Genomic DNA, 21,253 nt, shown 5'->3' with positions numbered 1-21,253 from the left:
CCTAGTGCATGGCATGCTTAGGTTAATGTTTCATATGTGCTTGAGAAAATGTGTGTTCTGCTTACCGGAGCATTAATTAGATCCTCTCGGTTAATTGTGTTATTGATGTAGCCACTCCTGTTTTTTTAAAAAAAACAGAGCATATAGAGGTTGATGAGATGACTTGGCTGGTATGGGAGCTTACCTCCAATTCTCATGACCTGAATGTGCTCCTTGGAGCCACATCGTGGAAGGAAAGGACCTGACAATTCCTGCAAGTTGCTCCCTGACCTCCGCCTGTGCCTGGTGTATGTGCTCATGCATTTTTTAACTTTAAAAAATTACAAAGTATTACATGTTTACATTTTCCCTTTCAACTTAAGTTCCTAGTTTTGAATTTATTTTGCTCTCTCTCTCTCTCTCTCTCTCTCTCTCTCTCTCTCTCTCTCTCTCTTCTGTGTGTGTGTGTGTGTGTCTGTGTATGTGCGCGCGCTTGCGCACGCACGCGCTCAGGCAGGCAGGCAGGCAGGCAGGCAGGCAGGCAGGCCAGGCAGGCAGGCAGGCAGGCAACATATGCCACATTAGGTGGGGTCAGAGGATGACTTTTCAGGAATTGGGTCTCCTTCCCTATTTGGATTCTGGGCATTCTGAACTCAGGTGGCCAGGATTTACACTGGGCTTTGTTCACTGGCTAGTGCTTTTTATTTTTTGTTTTTCAAGACAGGGTTTCTCTGTGTAGTCCTGGCTGTCCTAGAACTCTGTGTAGACCAGGCTGACTTTCAACTCAGAAATCTGCCTACTTTTGCCTCCCACGTGCTGGGATTAAAGGTGTGCACCACCACGCTTGGCCATGGCCCCTGATTTTGAATTTCTTGAAAGTGATACAGAATCATTATAACAATAACAAAAACCCAGTTCATCTTCAGATTAGTTTATGTTCAACCTATTTGCCTTAAGGTACTTTTTGCTGTGTCAACACCATTTTATTTCTTCTGTATTTTATTCCTCTTTGTCTCCCGTCCCACTTTAGTTTTTGAGACAGGGTCTCAATAGCCACTGTACCCAGTTCATTTTTGGTATTTTGAGATACCCTCCTGCAGCTGCTTCTTTAGTTAAGGAATTACAGACATGGGCTACCACATCTGGCTTCTGTTTATTTTTTTGCCTTCTTGTGGATTATTTGAGCATTTCCTGGGATTCCATCACTAAAGTTCTGGAGTCTGTCTTGTATAATGTTCCTAGTGATTGTTCTATTATAATATGTATGCATGCCTTAAAGCTGCTTTACTTTTATTAGTCTTGTTTTACCTGTAGGGAAAGTATCTAAATTTCACTTTTCTGTTTTTTACTTTCTCCAGTTTTAAGCTTATGTATTAACTAGTCTTATCTATTGTTTTGAATCATCAAACATTATCTGTAAAACTAGTAAAGGGAAAGCAGTCTGTTTTCTTTATGCACCAGAATTTCCTTCTTCTCTTGTCTCTTCTTTCCTATGTTCCGAGCTGCAGCTTCTCCTCCCGTTTGGGAAGTTTACTTAAGCTAATCTTTTAAAAAATATTTATTTTAAGGATTTATTTTTATGTGTATGAGTGTGCATGTCTGCATGCATGTCTGTTAACCATGTGTGCCTGGTGCCAGCCAAGGTCAGAAGAGGGTGTCAGATGCCCTAGAAATCAAGTTATGGATAGTTGTAAGCCATTATGTGGGTTCTGGGACCTCTGTAAAAACAGCAAGTGCTATTAACCACTGAGCCATCTCTCTAGTCCTCTTTTCAGTCAATCATGATGAATAGGTCTGCTAGTAGTGTGTGATTTCAGCTTTTTATCTTTAGAGAGCTATTTATTTTTCTATTTCTGAAGGGTAGTTTTACTGATTGTAGTATTAAATCTTCATTGGTACCTCCTTTCTATTATTTGAAAAATACAATGCCACTTAATTTTGGTCTCTGTTTTCAGGTAAGAAAAGAGTGTTTGTACATGAGTGAAGTGCCTACAGAGGTCAGAGAAAGGGTCTCCTGTGGAGCTGGAGTTAGAAGTGATTGTGAGCTGTCCAACAAGGGTACTGGGGACTGACCTTTGGTCTTTTGGAAGAGCCGCAAGCTCTCTTAACTGCTGAACCATTTCCCTAGTCCCTAAGCCCAACTTTTAAATAAGCATATTTCATATCAAATACAACAGTTTTAGCTTTTCTTCTTGACTTTTTTTAGTTGTTTGGTTTTTTTAAGCTTGTCTTGTTATGTAGTTAAAGCTCAGAAGAATTTGGGCTGCTTCTCCTATTTCAGCTTTCCAAGTACTGAGTTGATAGGTATGCACCACCATACATACCTAGTTTTAGTAGTGTTATTATTATCATATGCCTTTTGTTCACGAAGAACCAACACCTTTGGATATGTAGATGCCAGAGATTTACATCAGGTGTCTTCTATTGCTTTCCTTAATTTTGAATCTTTAAAAAAATTACATACTTGTTTATGTGTATACACACAGAAATATGACTTGGTGCACACGTGGAGGTCAGAGAACAACTTGTGGGAGTTGGTTCTCTCCTTCCACCATATGGGTCCTGGTGATCAAACTCAGGTCGCCAGGCTTGACATCAGGGTGGCCCTCTAGCTTTTTTTTTTTTTTTTTTCCTTTTAAGCCTTTAAAAAAGATTTATTTTGTGAGTGTGCATGCGTGTGTGTACATGTGCACTAATGCCTGTGGAGGACCCTGGAGCTGGAGTTAAACAGTTTATAAGCTACCAGTTGTGGGTACTGAGAATCAAACTTGAGTCCTCTGGAAGAACAGTCAGTACTTGTAACTGCTAAGCCATATCTCCAGTCCTTTCTATTTCCTTTTTGAGATAGTGTTGCTCATTAAGACTCACGGATTACTGATTGGCTACACCAGATAGCCAGGAAGCCTCCTGGATCCTTTCTTTCTCAGTGTTGAGAGCGTAGGTATGCTTTCAGGTCCTTAGGGTTGTATAGCAGCAGGGTTTGGTCTGATGTGGATGATAGTTGTGGATGTTTCTTGCTTGAAAAATACTGTTTCTAGTAATAGCTTATATCATAATTTGGTAGACTTAAAATATACATAAACAGCATACAGATATACTTTTGGATTACTTTTAGCTGTAGAAGTTAATCTGATTTTCCTGGAATCAAACAAGAAGCATCTGGCATAAACAAAAACAAACATCCCCAACCCAAAACTTCCTGTCAATTGTTAAGTTCATGCCCTTTCTAAAATTTGGCTGAGAGAATTTTGTCAGTTAAATGCATCAAGGATAGCCTCAGAGGCACCAGTATGTGTCTGTCTCACTAAGGAAAGAAAACAAAGCACTTGGATTGGTTTGACTGAGAAGAAGCCCAAGTTTGAATTCTCCACTTCCTTCCTCCCTGTGTCTTCTGTCTGTAGCTTATGGTTTCTGGCTTGTCTATAATCTGTCTGTGTCTGACTGCTCCTGCCTGATGTCTGACTGTCTGTCCCTAACAAAGGGCTTTGTTCTGTCTTTATTAAGCAGCACAGAAAGCATCACATGGGGAAGGAATGGGACACTTTACAGAAATCTGTAAGGTCACTCCAACTGACCCAGCTGTTTTAGATAACAATCAGCACTACAAACATTCCATCATCAAGCAATGTTGTCTGTTTCCAGTCTTTATGGATGATATTTGCTCTATAATGTCATTTTTAATATATTTACTCTTTTTTTTTTTTTTTTTTCTTTGAGACAGGGTTTCTCTGTGGCTTTGAAGGCTGTCCTGGGGCTAGCTCTTGTAGACCAGGCTGGTCTTGAACTCACAGAGATCCACCTGCCTCTGCCTCCCGAATGCTGGGATTAAAGGCGTGTGCCTACACGGCCCAGCATATATTTACTGTTTTTAACAAATAATTATCATGACACACACACATATTATTGTTCTCTGGGTCAGTGGCATGGAAGACTACATAATTTAAGATGAAAGCTGTGTGTAAGTTTAGGTTGTTGAAGCTGATTGTATGGGAAATCAAGGCACGTCAGGCTGGTTGTTACATTGTTCTGTTAAAGACAGTGTAAATGAATAGGCTGAGTACATATCAGGACAGCAGTCTTAAGTCTCAAGTGACCTCAGTGCCTATTATTAACTGGGCAGTGAGGTCCAGCAAAAGTTCCAGTCTCTTTGAATGTAAGACACCTCATAAAATATATTACCACAAATAAAATCTTCTGAAATTAGTTGTTCTTAAAATAAGCATTGTAAAGTAAATTCTGTAGTACTAAATTATTTTTCATATCATGCGTTTAAAACATTAAGCTATATAGGACTGAACTATACATAGCTAAGACTGACTAATCATGGTGTATTTGCAGAGAAAGGGGAATCTCTTGAGTTTGAGGTCAGCCTGGTCTACAGGACAGGCAGGGCTGTTACATTGAGACCCTGTCTAAAAAAACAAGACCAGAAACCTTTGAACATGGAGTCTTACCACTACCTAGTTGCTAGTTTTGTAGCTTTTAGTAAACTATGTGAGCCTTCAGTCTTATTTGTAAAATGTTAGTGGAATTCTACTAATGACTAGTAACAGTATGGATTGAGTAACCCTTATCTGAGGTACCTAGGAACAAAAGTGTTTTGGGTGGTAGACTGTCTGTCTGTCTGTCTGTCTTTCAAATGAGAGAATATTTGCATACATGTAATGAGCTATCTGAGGGATGACACCCAAAGCTAAATATAAAATCCATTCATTTTTCATGTACATCTAATATACATAAACTGACAACAATTTTATATAGTATTTTAAAAATAATTTTGTGCATGTAACAAAGTTTTATGGTATGGAGTCTTTTGTTTGTATCACATTGCTACTCAGAAAGTTTGGGATTTTAGAGCATTTTAAATTTCACATCGGAGATACTCAACTTTTGTATCAGTTACTGGGTTTTCTTGGATACCTGTCAATTTCTGAGAATGTTGCTCAGCAGAATCTAAATAATGTTCTCTTCATTCTTGTATGTGAGGTCAACATTAAAAGTCAGCCTTATTATTTTATTTTATTTTTTTTTGGTTTTGAAAAGTTAGCAAAGGTAGATTAATCACTCTCAATTTGATTTTCCTGTGATAAATTGCTTAAACTTCTCTTACTGGACTTAGTACTTTATTACTCCAAACATCTTCTCTGTGTACTCACCACTGCAAGATCATAAACACCCCTGGACACAGTGTCTAGTCTCTTCCTGTTGCTATAACAACGTACTAGGACAAGAGCAACTTAGGAGAGAAAGGGTTGCTTTCTGGGTCACAGTTCAAGGTGTAATCTAATAGGATAGAATAGAATAGTGAATGGCAGTATAGTATAGTATAGTATGGTGCAGATACTCTTATTGTAGTGTTTTGATTTTCATGGCTTCTATTTGTCTGTTCTTTTACTGTAGAAATATATATTTAAAATAATTTTGTGTGTGGCACAGTAGCATGTTTCGATAGTTCTAGAAGTTTGCAGGCAGAAGTGGGAGGGTTGCTTAAGCAATCCTAGGTGTTTGAGATCAGCCTAGGCAACACAGTAGAACTCTGTTCCTACAATAGTAAGAAGCACAGTTGATAGGACTGGCATACAGGCTCTTGAATGCTTGACTTTGAGGCAGACAATGAAGAGCTTACTAGAAACTTTTGTTGTTGTGCTGGGGACAGAGCTGTTGTGTGACAAAACTTTTCCTGGGAATATACCACACACATACACATCTACTTACCCCAGACAGGAATCTCATGATAGATCAAAGTATAGATACCAACAAAGTACAACTTGATGAACCAATGAGTTTATTGGGGTTACTTATGAAGATGGGTGAGGGGTTACTTAGAGGAGCAGAAAAGACAGCAGCATCACCAAAGCCCACCCCAAGTATTGGTGACGGCTCACAAAGCTGGGAACATGGAGCACACTGCACAGCCTGCAGCCAGCTCAACAGGTGGGAGAGTGTCCTTTCCAGGTGCCTCAGTTGGTCTAAACCTCCTCCAGGTAGCCCCACTCGTTTCTGCTTCTTACAGGCAGTTGGTCTGGTCTCAGTTTTCTCTGCAGCTTGGCTAGTCTGAGAGTCTTCTTTGGGGAGGGGCCTATTAATCTTGTTAGTTTCAGGGACTCCTGGAAAGTCACCCATGCTGGGTGGGTTTTGATCTGTCATGGGGTTTCTATTTGTGTCTCCTAAGGAAAAGTCTTGCCACACAGAGCTCAGGGTGTTCAGAGCACTAGGCAAGTGCTCTGTCACTCAACTACATTACTGTCCCACAAAATGAATTACTTTAGGAAATATTTTATAGCTAGGTAGGCAACTGAGCTACCCACTGGGTATAGAATGATAAATTATCAGAAAAGTTATTCTTTGGAACCCTTGATAAAACTAAATCAACAGAACTTTTAATTACTTGCTTATATCCTGGATATTGCATTGGTGGCTTTTACTTATTTACAAGATACCTAGGCTTAAAAATGGCTAGGGGAGTGGTGAGATGGCTCAGTAGGTCAAGTGTTTGAGGACCTGAGTTCAGGCATGTTGGTTGTCTGTAGTCCCAGGGCTTGGGAGGCAGAGACAAGAAATCCCTGGGGCAAGCTGGCTGGCTAGACTATTCAAATTGTGTAGCTCTATACATAATTGGAGAGTGAGTGAGAAAAGCACTAACACCAACCTTGGCCTTTCATGTGCACATGTATGTATAACACATGCACTGGTGGTTCCCTAGGTGTCTGTGGAGTTCAGATAGATCCCTTGGAGTTTTCCAGTATGAATGCTGAGAATTGAACTTGGGCCCTCTTCAATAACAACTGTTCTTCACCACTGACCCATCTTTCTAGCCCCAAACTACATTGTTAATACATTTAGCCATTTCAACAAGAGGCAGTGTTGCTGTGGGTTTTATCAAGAAATAGTTCCATGTGAATAATGGACACATGGAGAGAGAGCATCAGTGCATATTTTGTTTTTATACTGTTATTTCTTCTTGAGGTAATTTTTCCTAACTTTTTCCAACGTGTTTGAGATCTTCCTGTGCCAGTCTCTTTGTACCAGCAACACATCTGTTTTTTCTTTCTCTATTTTAAGATGATTAAAAATTATGGCCCTAACTTTCAAGACTTTTTCTCCGAAACAGGGTTTCTCTGTAGGTTTTGGGGACTGTCTTGGAACTCTCTTTGAAGACCAGGCTGGCCTCAAACTCACAGAGATCCGCCTGTCTCTGCCTCCCGAGTGCTGGGATCAAAGGCGTGCACCACCATCACCAGGCATCTTTTAAGACTTCTTAATCCTTAACTAGAAGTTTGAAAAAGTACAGCTTATCGTCTTTGATATTCAGTTGTATTGATGGGCCATTGTAGTTGAAGCACTAGTTGTGAATTATGTTTAATCCAATGGCACCTACTTATGAAAAGAATTTTGTTAGATCTGTTCACATTTAATTAGACCTGTTTTGCCTAGCTGTAAGAATGTGATTAATTCAATTCTTTTGGGTGACTAACTTGCGTTTTCATACTTTACAGAACAGAAGAATCAGTGGCTTGAAAATTCAGCCAAGTGACCTGGCGGGATGGGCATTTGCCTGACACATTTTATAGAGGTAATCCAGGAATGTTTTGTCCAGTCTGTAGTTTTTACATGAGAAGTTGTTGTCAGACTTGCACACACATTCTTTATTTCCTGGGTAGTCCTGTGCTAATGCTTATGCAGATCCTAAGCTCCAGAGACATCCTAAGCTCCAGAGACATTAGCATGGTGGTGCTTGAATGTTCTGCTCAGCTACACACTGAAGAGAATCAATGTACTGAGTTGGCAGGTGAAGCCCATTGGTTTTTTCATTTAACCAGATCTCTTTTTTAGCCCCCAATTCTTTTATGTTAGGAGAAGAGTTGATCCTTTTCTTTCTTTGCAGCCTGTCTTGGTGTTTGTATTAAACCTGTGCCTTTATCAAACAACATGAAAGAAAATGAAATATTTAACAGGTATAAAGATATTTATATATCTGCTAATAATACTTATTTCTAAGATAAGGTTTCACTGTGTGTCCCTGGCTGGCCTGGAACTTGCTCTGTAGACCAGGCTGGCCTTGAACTCAGATCCGCCTGCCTCTGCTGGGATTAAAGGAGTAAGCCACAACTGGCTTATAACTTGTATTCTTATGTCAGTTATTAATGGTCATAAAAATTTTAAAGTTGTATTATGAATTTTTAAATTTGTTTTGAGAATTCTTTTACTACTTGAGGATTGAAAATATTACCTGTTTTGATGACCATGTTGTAGGGTTTTCTTCTTTGTTCATGTCTTCTGGCAAATGTGGTAGCTACTACTTACAACTTCCTATACCTAGATTTCATTATAAGCAGTAGAGAATGGCACAATGTTAAAAACAGACAGGAAAATGGTCTTCTCTCCCATTCTTTGTTAATATTGTGTATTCTCAGACACCTCTCTGGATACACAAGCACTTATATACTTTTTAAAATTTCTTAATTTAATTTTTTCCCCATGACAAAGTCTTTTTATATCCCATGCTAGCTTCAGACTCATTTTTAGCCTACAGTGGCCTTGAACTTTTGTTATACTCCTCTCCATGTTCCACCAACCAGGCCATAGTTACATTGTTTTAGACAGATTTTATGTATATTTTATTTCAGTGTGCTTTTTAAATAAGGTCCCATATTTTGACACCATTCCTTCTCATATTTCTTAATATTTAGATGTACCATAATTGTTTTAATAAGCCATCTATTTATAGCTATTTAGGTTTTTAGAGTTTTTATGTAGTGCAAATTCTTGGACAGATCTGTACATATTTTGAATGTACCTACAGTTTAAATTCCTTTTATGTGCATTTTTTCCCCATTTGGGTGTGTGTCTATGTGAGTATAATTAGCCTGCAGGCCTGTCTATGTGAGCACACTAGCCCATGGGTGCTTACATTTCTCCTGTATACAAGCTCAGAGGCTAGAAGAGGACAATCAGTATTCCTCTTTATCACCCTCACCTTTTTCCTTTGAGGTAGGGTCTACCTAGGCTTTGTTTTCTTGGGTAAGCTGCTGTCTCTGAGACCCTAGGAGCTGGAGTTGTAGGTATTTGCAGGGATGCCTGGTGTGTGTGGGTGCTAAACTCTGGCCCTCATGGTTTTGGAATAAGTACTTTTAACCACTCAGTCATCTCTCCATCCTCTACTGCTTAAATTTCTAAGGGAAAATGTGTTGGGCCAAAGTGTGGTGGATGATTGACAGCTTGGATGAGTGTGTACCTCTGTAATGTATGCCCAGCACCAGTGGTTATCAGTGTGAGCATTGGTTTATCTCTTTGACAACATTAGCAAAAGATTTATTTGTGGGCGGTTTTTTTCTGGGGGGTGGATTCTTTTATACTTTTTTTTTTTGTATATTTGTGTATTAGGGAAGGATCCTTCTCTTTATGTTAAATTATTTTACTTAGTATTTGCTTTTTTGTGATTTTGGTTTTGTTTCAGTTCTATAGAAACTATTTTTTTCTAAATTGTTAGATATTTCTTATCCTTCTTGGCTCTGGTAAACATAGAGTGGAGAAATTCTGCAAAAACTTGAAGAGATTGCCATCCTTGATTATATGACTGTACTTTCCTCTCTAACATTATAATTTCTGTGAATGACCTAAATTCTGACTTGTCCGAGTTTGACATTTCTTTTTCTCTCTTGGTGATATAAAATTGTTGTATATAATGCTAGTCATTTTAGATTTAGTAAGTTGTGATAGTTAAAAAGTCACCAGCAGATCACAGAAGTAGATACATAGGGACTGTGGTAAAAGGACTACACATGATGGTGTACACCTGTGTCCCAGGACTTGTTCAAGGCTAGCTTTGGAGACATGGTAAATAACAGTCAGGCTGGCTACTTGAGACCATGTCTCAGAAAAGAGGAAAACTTAATAAATTTGATGTTTAAAACATCTACAAAAGATCTTAATAACCTACAAGGCCTCCTTGGCTGATCCATCTGTGTTTGTGGCTGTGGCCACGACTGCTCCTGATGCCCCAGCCAAGGCAAAGCTAAGGAGGAGTCAGGTGAAGAAATGGGACTTTGTCTCTTTGACTGATCCCTCTAAACACCCAACTCAGCCAGTTTTAATTGAGAAACATGGAAAGACAGACACACTTCTTAAAAAACACACACACAAACAAAGGAAATGAGTAATCTGGTAAACAAGTCGGGACAGTTGGCTCATCATCTGGAAAAAAACGTAGTGCTGGATCTGTGCATTCGTTGCTTATATAAAGATGGTAGTAAATTCAGATTTCATTTTTGTTTTTTTGTTTGTTTTCTTGAGACAGGTTTTCTTCATACTGCTTTGGAGCCTGTACTGGAACTTACTCTGTAGATCAGAGATCTGTTTGCCTTTGATTAAAGGCTTGTGCTACCATGTCTACCTTATAAATTCAGATTTAAAATAATTCAAGTTATAAAAAGTAATAGAACCTTTATTCATTGTGGTTGGAGAACATTTTGTAGGAGTTGAGTCCTTTTAATTTTGCTGAGGTTGTCTTACTGCTTAGTAGAGTGTCTGTGCTGGAGAATGTCTTACACATTAGCGGGATGGTCTGCTGCAGGTTGTTAACAGTGGTCTCTGCAGGTGAATGTATGATTAGAAGCAGTATTTTTCTTTACTAGCCTCTCTTTCTCTCCAAACCCCCCTCTCCCCTTTAGTCTGTAATTCCACCATCTTCTCTCCTCTGTTGTTATGCTTGGAAGTTAATCACTGATCTTCTTGATGGTTGTATTAGATAAAACACCATGACTAAAATAATTTATAAAAGACAGCATTTAAATGGGCTTATGGTTTTATTTATTTATTATTTGTTTATTTTTTGAGACAGGGTTTCTCTGTGTAGCACTGTCACTCTGTAGACCAGGCTGGCTTCAACCCAAAGAGTTGCCTGACTCTGCCTCCTGAGTGCTGAGATTAAGGGCATTCTCTGCCACCACCACCGCCACCACCACCCAGCTGGGCTTCTGGTTTTAGAGGGTTAGAATTCATGATAGTGGAGCAAACACATGGAGCAGGAACAGCTGACACCTCACATCTCCAACAGCAAGCAGGAGGCAGAGAGTACACTGGGAATGGCTTACTCTGAATCTTCAAAGCCTGTTCCCAGTGGTAACATTTGTTTCAACAAGGGCACACCTCCTAATCCTTCCCAAACAGTTCTGCCAACTGTGAACCAAGTATTCAAACATGAGCTTATGGGCTATTGTCCTTCAGACCACCACAGTACTTTCATGCTCACATGCTTTTTCCCTTTTTGCTTTCAAGATCTTTTTCTCATTGTGTTTACTTTCAATGGTTTTATTTTGATGGATCCAGGAATAGACCTTTTTATATCTATTACAATGGAAGTTCATTGAGCTTGGATTTGTAAGCTTATTTTTTAAAATTAGTCAAATTTGGGGACTATTTGGCTTCTGTCTTATTAAATTTTACTTTTTCTGTCATCCTTATATTAAATATTGGTAAGCAGGGCATTGGTTCACTTATCTCTGGGTCTCTTTTTTCCTAATTTTTTTCTCTGTATTGAGTAATTTTCTTTTTCTTTCTTTCTTTCTTTTTATTTATATTATTATTATTATTATTATTATTATTATTATTATTATTATTTTGGTTTTTCTAGACAGGCTTTCTCTGTGGCTTTGGAGGCTGACCTGGAACTAGTTCTTGTAGACCAGGCTGGTCTCAAATTCACAGACATCCACCTGCCTCTGCCTCCCAAGTGCTGGGATTAAAGGCATGCGCCACCACCACCCGGCTGTAATTTTCTTTTTTTATAAAGATTAACTTACTATGTTTGTTTATTCTTGTTTGTGCAAGGGGTTGCATGTATGGAAGACAGATGACAATGTGTAGGAGTTGGCTCTCTCCACTCATCAGGCTTGGCAGCAAGCACCCCTCCCCACTGAGAAATCTGGTCAATCCTAATTGGATAATTTCTATGGATGTACATTTAAGGCTAATGGTTTTATTTATTTTCATTTTTGCAATTGTGAATTTGTTTTTGAATGCTTGGCATACATTTTTGTATTTCAATAACCCTATTCTTCAACCCCCAAATTTCCTTTAGGGTCTTTGGAATAATTTCCTTTATTGAGAATTTTATTTGTTAGCTGATTGTTTTCATAGTTAAAGTTGAAACATGAGTTGAGTTTATTTAACTTAATGTTTTGAAATATTTTTTTAAACCAACCCGTAAGGGCACTTAGAAACACCTTCTATTGTCTGTTGCTTTTGATGAATATCTGATTGCCTGCCTGCCTGCCTGCCTTACTACTTTTTTGAGACCTCCTTTCTATGTAGCCCTGGCGCTGGATATATAGACCAGGCTAGGCTTGAACTCACAGAGATCTGCCTACCTCTGCCTCCCAAGTGCTGAGGTAAAGGATGTGAGCCACAACACCTGGCTTCTGTTACTACCTTTTTCTGGGTCATACTAGGGACTGGATCTAGGCTTCATGCGTACTATGCAAGTACTCTACTGCTGACCCAGTGGCATGAGTTATAGTTTCTGGTATTTTTAACTATCTTATGATTGTTGAAAATGGGTATTTTGCATGATGCCTGGGATAAATATGTAATATTGCAAGTCTAAATTGTTGTTGCTCCCCACTTCTCATGTAGTTGTTATTTTTAGTATTGTTTATGTGTGCTAACAGTTCTGTTGAAAAAGAGAGCATATTTCACTTTACACATTTTATTAGGAAAAATAAACAAATACCTAAAATTCAGGAATGGAATACTGAGCACGAATAGGTCTGTCTTTTAACTTTCAGATGCTTATAGAAGTTTATCTTTAAAATATATATATATGTATATGTATATGTATATGTACATGTATATGTATATAGCCTAGACTAGACTCAAACTAACAGGTCACCTGACTGTGCTTCCTGAATGTTGGGGAATTATTACTGTTCTTGCTTTAAGTGGGCAAGACTGTTGTTGTCTTTGTGTGATAGTAAACACGTACAATCATAGATTGTTTTGAAGCTGATGTAGACCATCCATGGACCCGCTATGTTAGGAAGTTTTGTAGTCATTGGCTTGATACTTTGATCAGAAGTGCTTGCTGTCAGAAAGTTTCCCTGTGGATAGCTTGTTCTCTTTGGTGTTAGTTACACAGCACATTTTCTGAACGATTATTTCTATCTTTTTGTCAGTTTTTTTTCATCTAAGACAACCCTGATAATCAAATTTGTATATCTAGATGCTTATGTGATTTTAAGATGGTACTCTTTCTATTGTGAACACACACACTACTTGTGCTTGTCATTTTTGAGACCTACATTTGTTTACTTCTCTTTGACTTCTTTTCACAAACTTTTTTTTTTTCTAATACTGGTACTAAACTTGTCCACCACTGCACCAGTCCACAGCCCTAAGGCAGCTATGACCAGTGTCTGTCTTTGTGTGGTTGCTTAATCTTTGTTTTTCATTTTCTTATCTTTTAGTTCTGTAGCCCTCTGAATTTTGATGGAGTATTTCTCAGAGTTGTTGATTCCTGATCTAGGCAAATTACATCTTCCTAAATAAAGTCTTAACCTTCCATCCGTCCGTCCGTCCATCCATCCTTCATCCGTCCATCCATCCATGCACATAACATGTAAGGGAGAGAGAACTTGTAGGTCAGAGGGACAACTTGGTGGAATCAGTTCCTTCCTTCTTCCATTTGGGTTCCAAGAATGACACTCAGGTCATCAGCCTTTGTGTCATGCATCTTTACCTGGTCCCAAGGCAAATCATTTCTTTTCTTTTCCTTTCTTCCTTCCTTCCTTCCTTCCTTCCTTCCTTCCTTCCTTCCTTCCTTCCTTCCTTCCTTCCTTTCTTTTCCAAGACAGGGTTTCTCTGTGTAGCTTTGGATCCTATCCGGCACTCGCTCTGGAGACCAAGCTGGCCTCGAACGAGTGCTGGGATTAAAGGTGTGCACCACCAACGCCCGGCAGGCAAATTATTTCTTAAAAAGTTGTGGTTGGGCTGGGCGTTGGTGGTGTAAACCTTTAATCCCAGCACTTGAGAGGCAGAGGCAGGAAGATCTCTGTGAGTTCAAGGTCAGCCTGGTCTCCAGAGTGAGTTCCAGGACAGGGTCCAAAGCAATACAGAGAAACCCTGTCTCGAAAAACCAAAAAAAAAAAAAAAAAAATTGGGGTTGTTTCTCATTTCCTACCTAGCACTATTGTGTTTTCTCAGTTTCATACCTAAAACACAAGCCAGTGTGTTTTCCTTCAGACATGGCTCACTAGATTTACAGACAATCACTTTAGTGTTCATACAGTTAGAACTTATTGTGTCACATCACCTTTTCCTGAATGTAATTTGATTTGCTTATTGAGTATGTATTTAATTTTAGGAATTGGATAGCACAAGTGACTGAGAGGATCTTGAGAGTTTCTGGAGCCTGTGAAAGGTAGAAACTCAACCATGATTTCTTTCTCTACTCAACAGCATTCCCTTCCTTGAAGTCTTCATTTTTACTTCAGTCTCAGGTAACCTATTTCTCATGACCTTGAAAAAGTATATTTTATTTATTTATTTATAAAACTATTTTAATTAAGTCATGGCTAAAAACAGCACACATTCTGAGGCAGCCATTCTAATTATATAGTTCACTGTATAGAGTTTTGGACTGGTCAAGTGTTTGGAGTGTCTCCTTAAATCCACTGTGTTAAAGATAAACTTTCCAAATATATTTAATTTTTTGTTGTTGTTGTTGGATGGTAGATTTCATATTGGGTTTGTATAATAGTTTCAGTTTGGATTTTTTATCTGGAGCAGACTTTAATTTTTTTTTTATCCCCTAGACAGGGTCTCAGTATGTAGCTCTGACTGTCCTGGCACTCACTGTATAGACCAGACTGGCCTTGAACTCACAGAGATCTGCCTGTCTCTACCTCCCAAGTGCTGGGATTAAAGGTGTGTGCCATCACAGCCCTGCTAGATTCCATCTTATTGAGTGTGGTTGCTATAGTACCTGCCAGTGGGGAGAAGAAAATCTTCTGTCTGTCTGTCTGTCTGTCTGTCTGTCTGTCTATTTGGTTTTTCGAGACAGGGTTTCTCTGTGGCTTTCGAGGCTGTCCTGGAACTAGCTCTTGTAGACCAGGCTGGTCTTGAACTCACAGAGATCCACCTGCCTCTGCCTTCCAAGTGCTGGGATTAAAGACGTGTGTCACCAATGCCCGGTTCACTTTGTAATTTATTATTTTATGTTGTGTGTATGGGTGTTTTACTTGTATGTTTATCTGTAATCCATGTGCTTGCCTGGTTCATGCAGAGGCCAGAGAGTGTGTCAGATCTGGAACTGGAGTCACATCTAGTTGTGAGCTGATGTGTGGATATTGGGAATTGAAACCAGATTCTCTGAAAGATCAGTCAGTGATTTTAACTGCTGAGCCATTTCTGCAGTTCTATTATTCTTTTTTTTTTATTAAAGGAATTGTATGTATATCTTCCATTTATATCCCATTGGCCATAACTTTGTTATTTGACTACCACCTGTGTCCCATAAAATTTAGATTTTTCTTTTGTTGTTATTTATAGTTATGTTTTTGTCTTTGTGTATATTTGTGTACCATGTACTTGCCTGCTACCTATAGATCTCAGAAGATGGTGTTGGAGACCCTGGAATTAGAGTTACAGATGATTGTGAGTCATTGTGTGGGTGATGGGAATCAAACCCAGATCCTCCATAAGAGGAGTATGTGGTCCCTTCCCCCCAAACCTCCTAGACCGTTTCTCTGTATAACAGCCCTACTTGTCCTGGCACTCACTGTATAGACCAGGCTGGCCTTGAATTCACAGAGATCTGCCTGCCTATGCCTCCTGAGTGCTGGGATTAAAGGCGTGTGCCACCACTACCATAGAGTCATCTGTAGCCCCATCATATAACTTATTATTAGATAGAAGACAATAGGTTTTGGGTGTGGGTATTAGGCAGCCAGCTGTCTGACACTCTAGAGTTTGTGTCAGATTTAATTTTATTAAGTCTGTTCTTAGACAAATCTTGGTCAGTAATGAAGCACATTAAACAAATTAATACCTAATTAACATAAGGTATTAAGCATTTCTTCATGTATCTAGGGAAATTAAGAAGTATTTCTCATATCTGTATTACATGAAATGGTGGAATTCAGTTTTCTAATGGAGTCAGTAGTTTGAGTTTGTGCTGGCACCAAACGTGTTGCACACTGTATGTAATTAGGACTCAGGGTGCTCACTTGGTGCGCCCTCCACCCAAATGCCTTCTCGATACAGATAAATTATACCTGTTTCTTAAACAGTTTGAGTTTGCAAAAATTAATTTTTTAATTTCTCCAGGCCACTATTTTTATTTGTGTTATTTTAGAAGACATTTTGATATATATTTGTAATATATTATGTGCTTAGATCCTAGGTTTTCAAGGGGTTTTCCTATTATGTGGGAAATGTGTTTTTCCTTAAATACTTACACATTATTTTTCTATGGTTAAAAATGGTCAGTTTTATCTAAGTTGGTTTTTACAAAATGGAGACCCTTATCTTGAAAAATCTCTTAAATTTTATTAATATCTGTTAAAATTATGATTTTTACTTTAGTATGTTCTGTTGCTGCTGGCACTGATCAGAAAGACCATTTTGTCTCATTTCTATTATGAACATGGCTCTTACTAGGCTGTTTTGAAATACTAGCACTTAAAATGTAGTTTTCAAGAAAGACTTTATAATACACAAAATGGTATTTATACAAACATGTACCTGAGAGCTGGGCATGGTGTCATCCTGTAATTCTTATACTTGGAAAGGATGAGGCAGGAGGATTGCTATGAATTCAGGGCTAAACTGGGTTGCAGAAGGAAGACTGTCTCAAAAAACCAAAAGAAAAAGAAAAAGTATATCTGAGATATATCTGAATATAGACTATGCCCAATCAAGAAGTATTTTGTTTTTCAATGAAAAATAAAACAATTTTGAGTAGATCAAAGCTGTATTTTGAAGGAATGAATTAGAAACTTGTCAAGGTTCATTCTGGTATTGATAGGGGTTTCTTCATTTCATCAAATGTATGCACACATCACTCTCCACCAAGCATATCCACATACACATGCGTTTTGTTTGTCTTGTTATATTGACCAGTCTGGCACTAAACTTGCATCCCATTTGCTTGTAGTCATGCAGCACCACAACCAGCTAGCTGGTTGATATTTGTACTTCTCAAGTTATATGTTCACAGTGGATTTCTCTCTGATTTGTAAATAGAGTAGACTATGAATATCCAGATTAATGTAATTGAAATCCTCCAAATAAACAGGGATTTGGTGAAAATGTTTTGGTTCAGAAGTCATTTGTGAGGTCTGGGGATATAGCTTAGTAGTGAATGCTTACCTAACACGCCCACATCTCTGGGTTCTATCCCAAGCTCCTTGTTGATGGGCCAGAGAAATAATTGAGTTTTAGAAAAAGTACCTTTGAGTGTCTGCCTAAAGAGAAATTTGTTTGTTTTTCCTCCCCAATACAGTGTTTCTCTGTTCTCTGTAGCTTTGGAGACTGTCCTGGAATTCACTCTGTAGACCAGGCTGGCCTCGAAGTTTCTTTCTAGGCCTCATGGGTTCTGGTGTAAGGGTGGCATATCGACCCTTTCTTAGATTGGAAATTATTTTTTTCATAGAAAATAAAATGATATTTAGGTTGCTAAGCTTGCCTGTCATATTGTTTTGACTCATAATGTACATTTGAAGTTCTGTATTACTCAGTGACAAAGAATAGGAAATGCTGTATCTATCAAGCTAAACAAACAGAAGGGTAGGATCTTGAAATGAGAATTTTCTTTTTTTAAATGCATGAATGAAGGTTATTTAAAGGTAGTTAAATGGTGGAGACAGGGATAATGTTTCCCAAAGACCCAGCCCCATGACCTGCTTCCTCCAGCTAGGTCCCATCATTTGAATTTCTGTAGTCTCCCCCAAACCACCCCCATTGAGGTGCCAACCTTTTAAATAAATTAGCCTCTTGGGGTAGGGGAGAAATTCATTGTCAAACCAAGTGTTAGGTCAAGAGTACCCACAGTTTCCTAGGTAATGGTGAGGCATGACTTTAATTCCAGCAATGGCTTCTACCAGAAGGAAAGGAGGTATTTTTTAAAAAGGAGAAAGGAGCCAGGCAGTGGTGGCACATGCCATTAATGCTAGCGCTTGGGAGGCAGAGGCAGGTGGATCTCTGTGAGTTTGAGGCCGGCCTGGGCTACAGAGTGAGTTCCAGGACAACCAGGTTTACACAGAGAAACCCTATGTGTTTGGCGGGGGGTGGGGTCTGGGGAGACTACACACAGTTTTTCTTTTGATAAATATTTCCAAGGCTTACTTTAAAGTTGAGCCGTGATCATTGATACCAAAGTATTTTCTGATATTGGAGGAAACTACACATTTGTAGTTATCCAGTTTAAGTCTAAATACTTGACTTAATTTAGGATTGTAGGAGTAAATAACCATGGGTTAAAAGGAGGAGTCTTGTCATCTTGGCATATATTTGTTTTCAGGAAGATTTTTGGAGAGGCCAGTTCTGTTTTCTCCTTGGACTATTTCTTCTTATTTTTAATTTACCCACTCCTTTTGAAGCATGCTCTTTTCCTGTTCCAAGACCCTTACTGAAGGACTTGATGCTTCCTCCACCCCAAATAGCCTTTGTCTCTAAAGCTTCCTTAATTTTTGCTTCAGCTTGATGTCATATTTTATTAGTTTGTTTCTTTGTCCCCCTCCCAAAGTGATACAAGTACAGAAATGTAATTTTCAATTGTTGATCAAAACTGTGGCAGTTAAGGTCCTCTACTATAGGGAAACTTTGGGCAGGACTAGCATTGTCATCTGAATGCTTTTCTGTTGATAAAAACAAAAACTGAGTTTCCTCCAAACCACTTACTTTAAGTTGATCTTTTTTAAAATTTCTTTTTACATCTTCCATACTCTCTAAAACTCATAATTTTTTAAAAATAATTGTAGATGGGACAGCAACAGATGCAGTAAAGATCTCTTGTTTATATGTAAGTTCCTGTAAATTAGGGGCTTTCCACATTCTCTTATTTTAATCATTATATTTCAAGTATATTTTAAAAATCATAAATGGGGCTTGTAACCCGAAGCTGAAACATGTATTCTTCAGAGTCTGATAGGCAGTTCCAGACCATACATTCCAAACCCATTTTCTTGTTATTTTTCAGATTTCTGAGGACTAGTATTTAAACCGCTGTATTCTAAATGGCATAACTCTGGTACAGGTTTCCACATTCTTTTAAAAAAACGAAAAGCAAAAAACAAACAAACAAACAAAAAAAAAAAAACAGTGGGTAGTTTAGAAATAACACATAGTTTGCAAGGATTTCCAAAGAATTGGCCAGAATAATCAACTTTTAGCCCTTTACAGAACATTTACTTAGTTGTAGAATAGCTTATTCTCTAAGAAACGCGTAAAACAGAATGTGAAGATAGAAGCTATAGACAATTGACCTTTAAGAGTGTGTTTGCTGTGTGAAGATTTTGAGAGGTAATATCAAACACTGCTCTCTGGTCATCATATGTCCTCCAGCCTAATAACATCTGGTACCTTGGAAGGCAAGACAAGCAACTCTGAATTAGACTTTTGTTTGCTCTGCTGTTTATAACAGTCTGTGAACTGTTGACTTAAAAAAAGGCCATCCCTTGATGATATCCTCAGTAAATAAAAGGGCATTTTGATTTTAGTTCTGATTGAAATTTAACTTAATTTTGGTGATAAACCAAAGGTGGTCTTTAGCACTATCTTTAGAGAAGAGGTCCGTACACCAAAGCACAGGACCCACTCCCTGTACTCATTCACTTGGAGAGTGAGGATTATATTCATCCTGTGTACTCTCATGTCCTCAGCGTGCAGCAGTGTGCCTGCCTCCCATGCTGGGCTTGCAGGATGTGTACCCTGCCTGTTTGATGTGTTACTGGGGCTTACTGAGCATGTCTGCCAAGTGCTGCACTAACTGAGCTGCATCATAGCCGTTTCTTAGGACTTGTGAGGGTTTTTGTTTGCATTAGTGGTTTGCCTGATAGTATTCTCTGTCAGGTTATATTTTACTGAGTTCATACATTTAAATTTTATGACACTATAATATGTTGAAATCTGAAGGTTTTTGAACTGAAGCCACCTTTAATGTATTTTGTGTAAGATTCATTTTCAGTAATGAAGTAGATTAGGATTATGCCTTAATTTCAAAGTGAAAACTTGTACTTTTCTAGCCTCTGGAAGTCATCTTGATAATTGTATGAATTAGATGAATAAAAAACTTTCTGTTTGAATGCATACTTTTTATAATTTGAATTAAAAAAAACTACCAAGTTAGACATGTAAACTAATTTATTATGCTTTATTGCCAAACTTGGTTTTTCTAGGCAGTTATACTTAAGCATGAACATTGACGACAAACTGGAAGGATTGTTTCTTAAATGTGGCGGCATAGACGAAATGCAGTCTTCCAGGGCAATGGTTGTAATGGGTGGAGTGTCTGGCCAGTCTGCTGTGTCTGGAGAACTGCAAGAGTCAGTACTTCAAGATCGAAGTTTGCCTCACCAGGAGATCCTTGCTGCAGATGAAGTGTTACAAGAGAGTGAAATGAGACAGCAGGATATGATATCGCATGATGAGCTCATGGTTCACGAGGAGACGGTGAAAAATGATGAAGAACAGATGGAAACCCATGAGCGCCTTCCTCAAGGACTTCAGTACGCACTTAATGTCCCTGTGAGTACTAACTCTTAAGACATTGAGCTAAACTAGAAATGTTAATGTGGAAGTCACCAAAGAAATCACAAAGTTTAAAGGCCAATCATTCTTTTAGTAGACCAACTGTGGACAGGTATCAGACTTGAAAGACAGAATTTTGTGTCATTATTTTAGAAATCTTTCCAACATTTATTTTTTGGTGAAGTTATGTGTGTACAGGTTTTAAGTGCTTGCTTTTGAAAGACACTGAGTTTATTAGCATTTGGGTGTTTGTTTGTTTGTTTGTTTGTTTTGATTTTTCAAGATAGGATTTCTCTGTGTAGCCCTGGCTGTCCTGGAACTGTGTAGACCAGGGTGGCCTTGAACTCACAGTGGGATTGAAGGCATGCATCACCACTACCAGGCCTAGCATCTGTGTTCATAAAGAGCATGGAGCCCAGACCTTAAACATATTTAGAGAAAAATCATAAACTCTGGGGTGTTTGTGTGTCTTATTCCTGCCTTTTTCTTGTGTGCTGTTGAGATGACCCCAGGGCTTTATATACTCTAA

General features: G+C 38.5%; 1 protein-coding gene across 13 annotated transcripts in view; it reads left to right on the top strand.

Moving 5' to 3' along the window:
- The window catches only part of Znf148 (zinc finger protein 148), a 114,748-nt gene that overhangs the window by 30,563 nt on the left and 62,932 nt on the right, over nucleotides 1-21,253 (top strand). For 5 of the 13 annotated variants that reach the window (XM_027412807.2, XM_027412806.2, XM_027412799.2 and 2 more), the window contains 3 exons: nucleotides 7,476-7,552; nucleotides 14,339-14,474; nucleotides 20,373-20,721. In XM_027412807.2, coding sequence (XP_027268608.1) covers nucleotides 20,389-20,721 — 333 coding nt within the window. In that variant the 5' untranslated portion in view covers nucleotides 7,476-7,552; nucleotides 14,339-14,474; nucleotides 20,373-20,388. Of the gene's footprint in view, nucleotides 1-7,475; nucleotides 7,553-7,864; nucleotides 7,935-14,338; nucleotides 14,475-20,372; nucleotides 20,722-21,253 lie in introns of all 13 variants that reach the window. The other 8 variants (XM_027412803.2, XM_035444615.1, XM_027412804.2 and 5 more) reach the window with 3 other exon arrangements.

The sequence above is a fragment of the Cricetulus griseus genome, chromosome 4, assembly GCF_003668045.3.
Source record: "Cricetulus griseus strain 17A/GY chromosome 4, alternate assembly CriGri-PICRH-1.0, whole genome shotgun sequence".
Taxonomy (NCBI): domain Eukaryota; kingdom Metazoa; phylum Chordata; class Mammalia; order Rodentia; family Cricetidae; genus Cricetulus; species Cricetulus griseus.
This window is presented reverse-complemented; position numbering and strand designations above follow the sequence as displayed.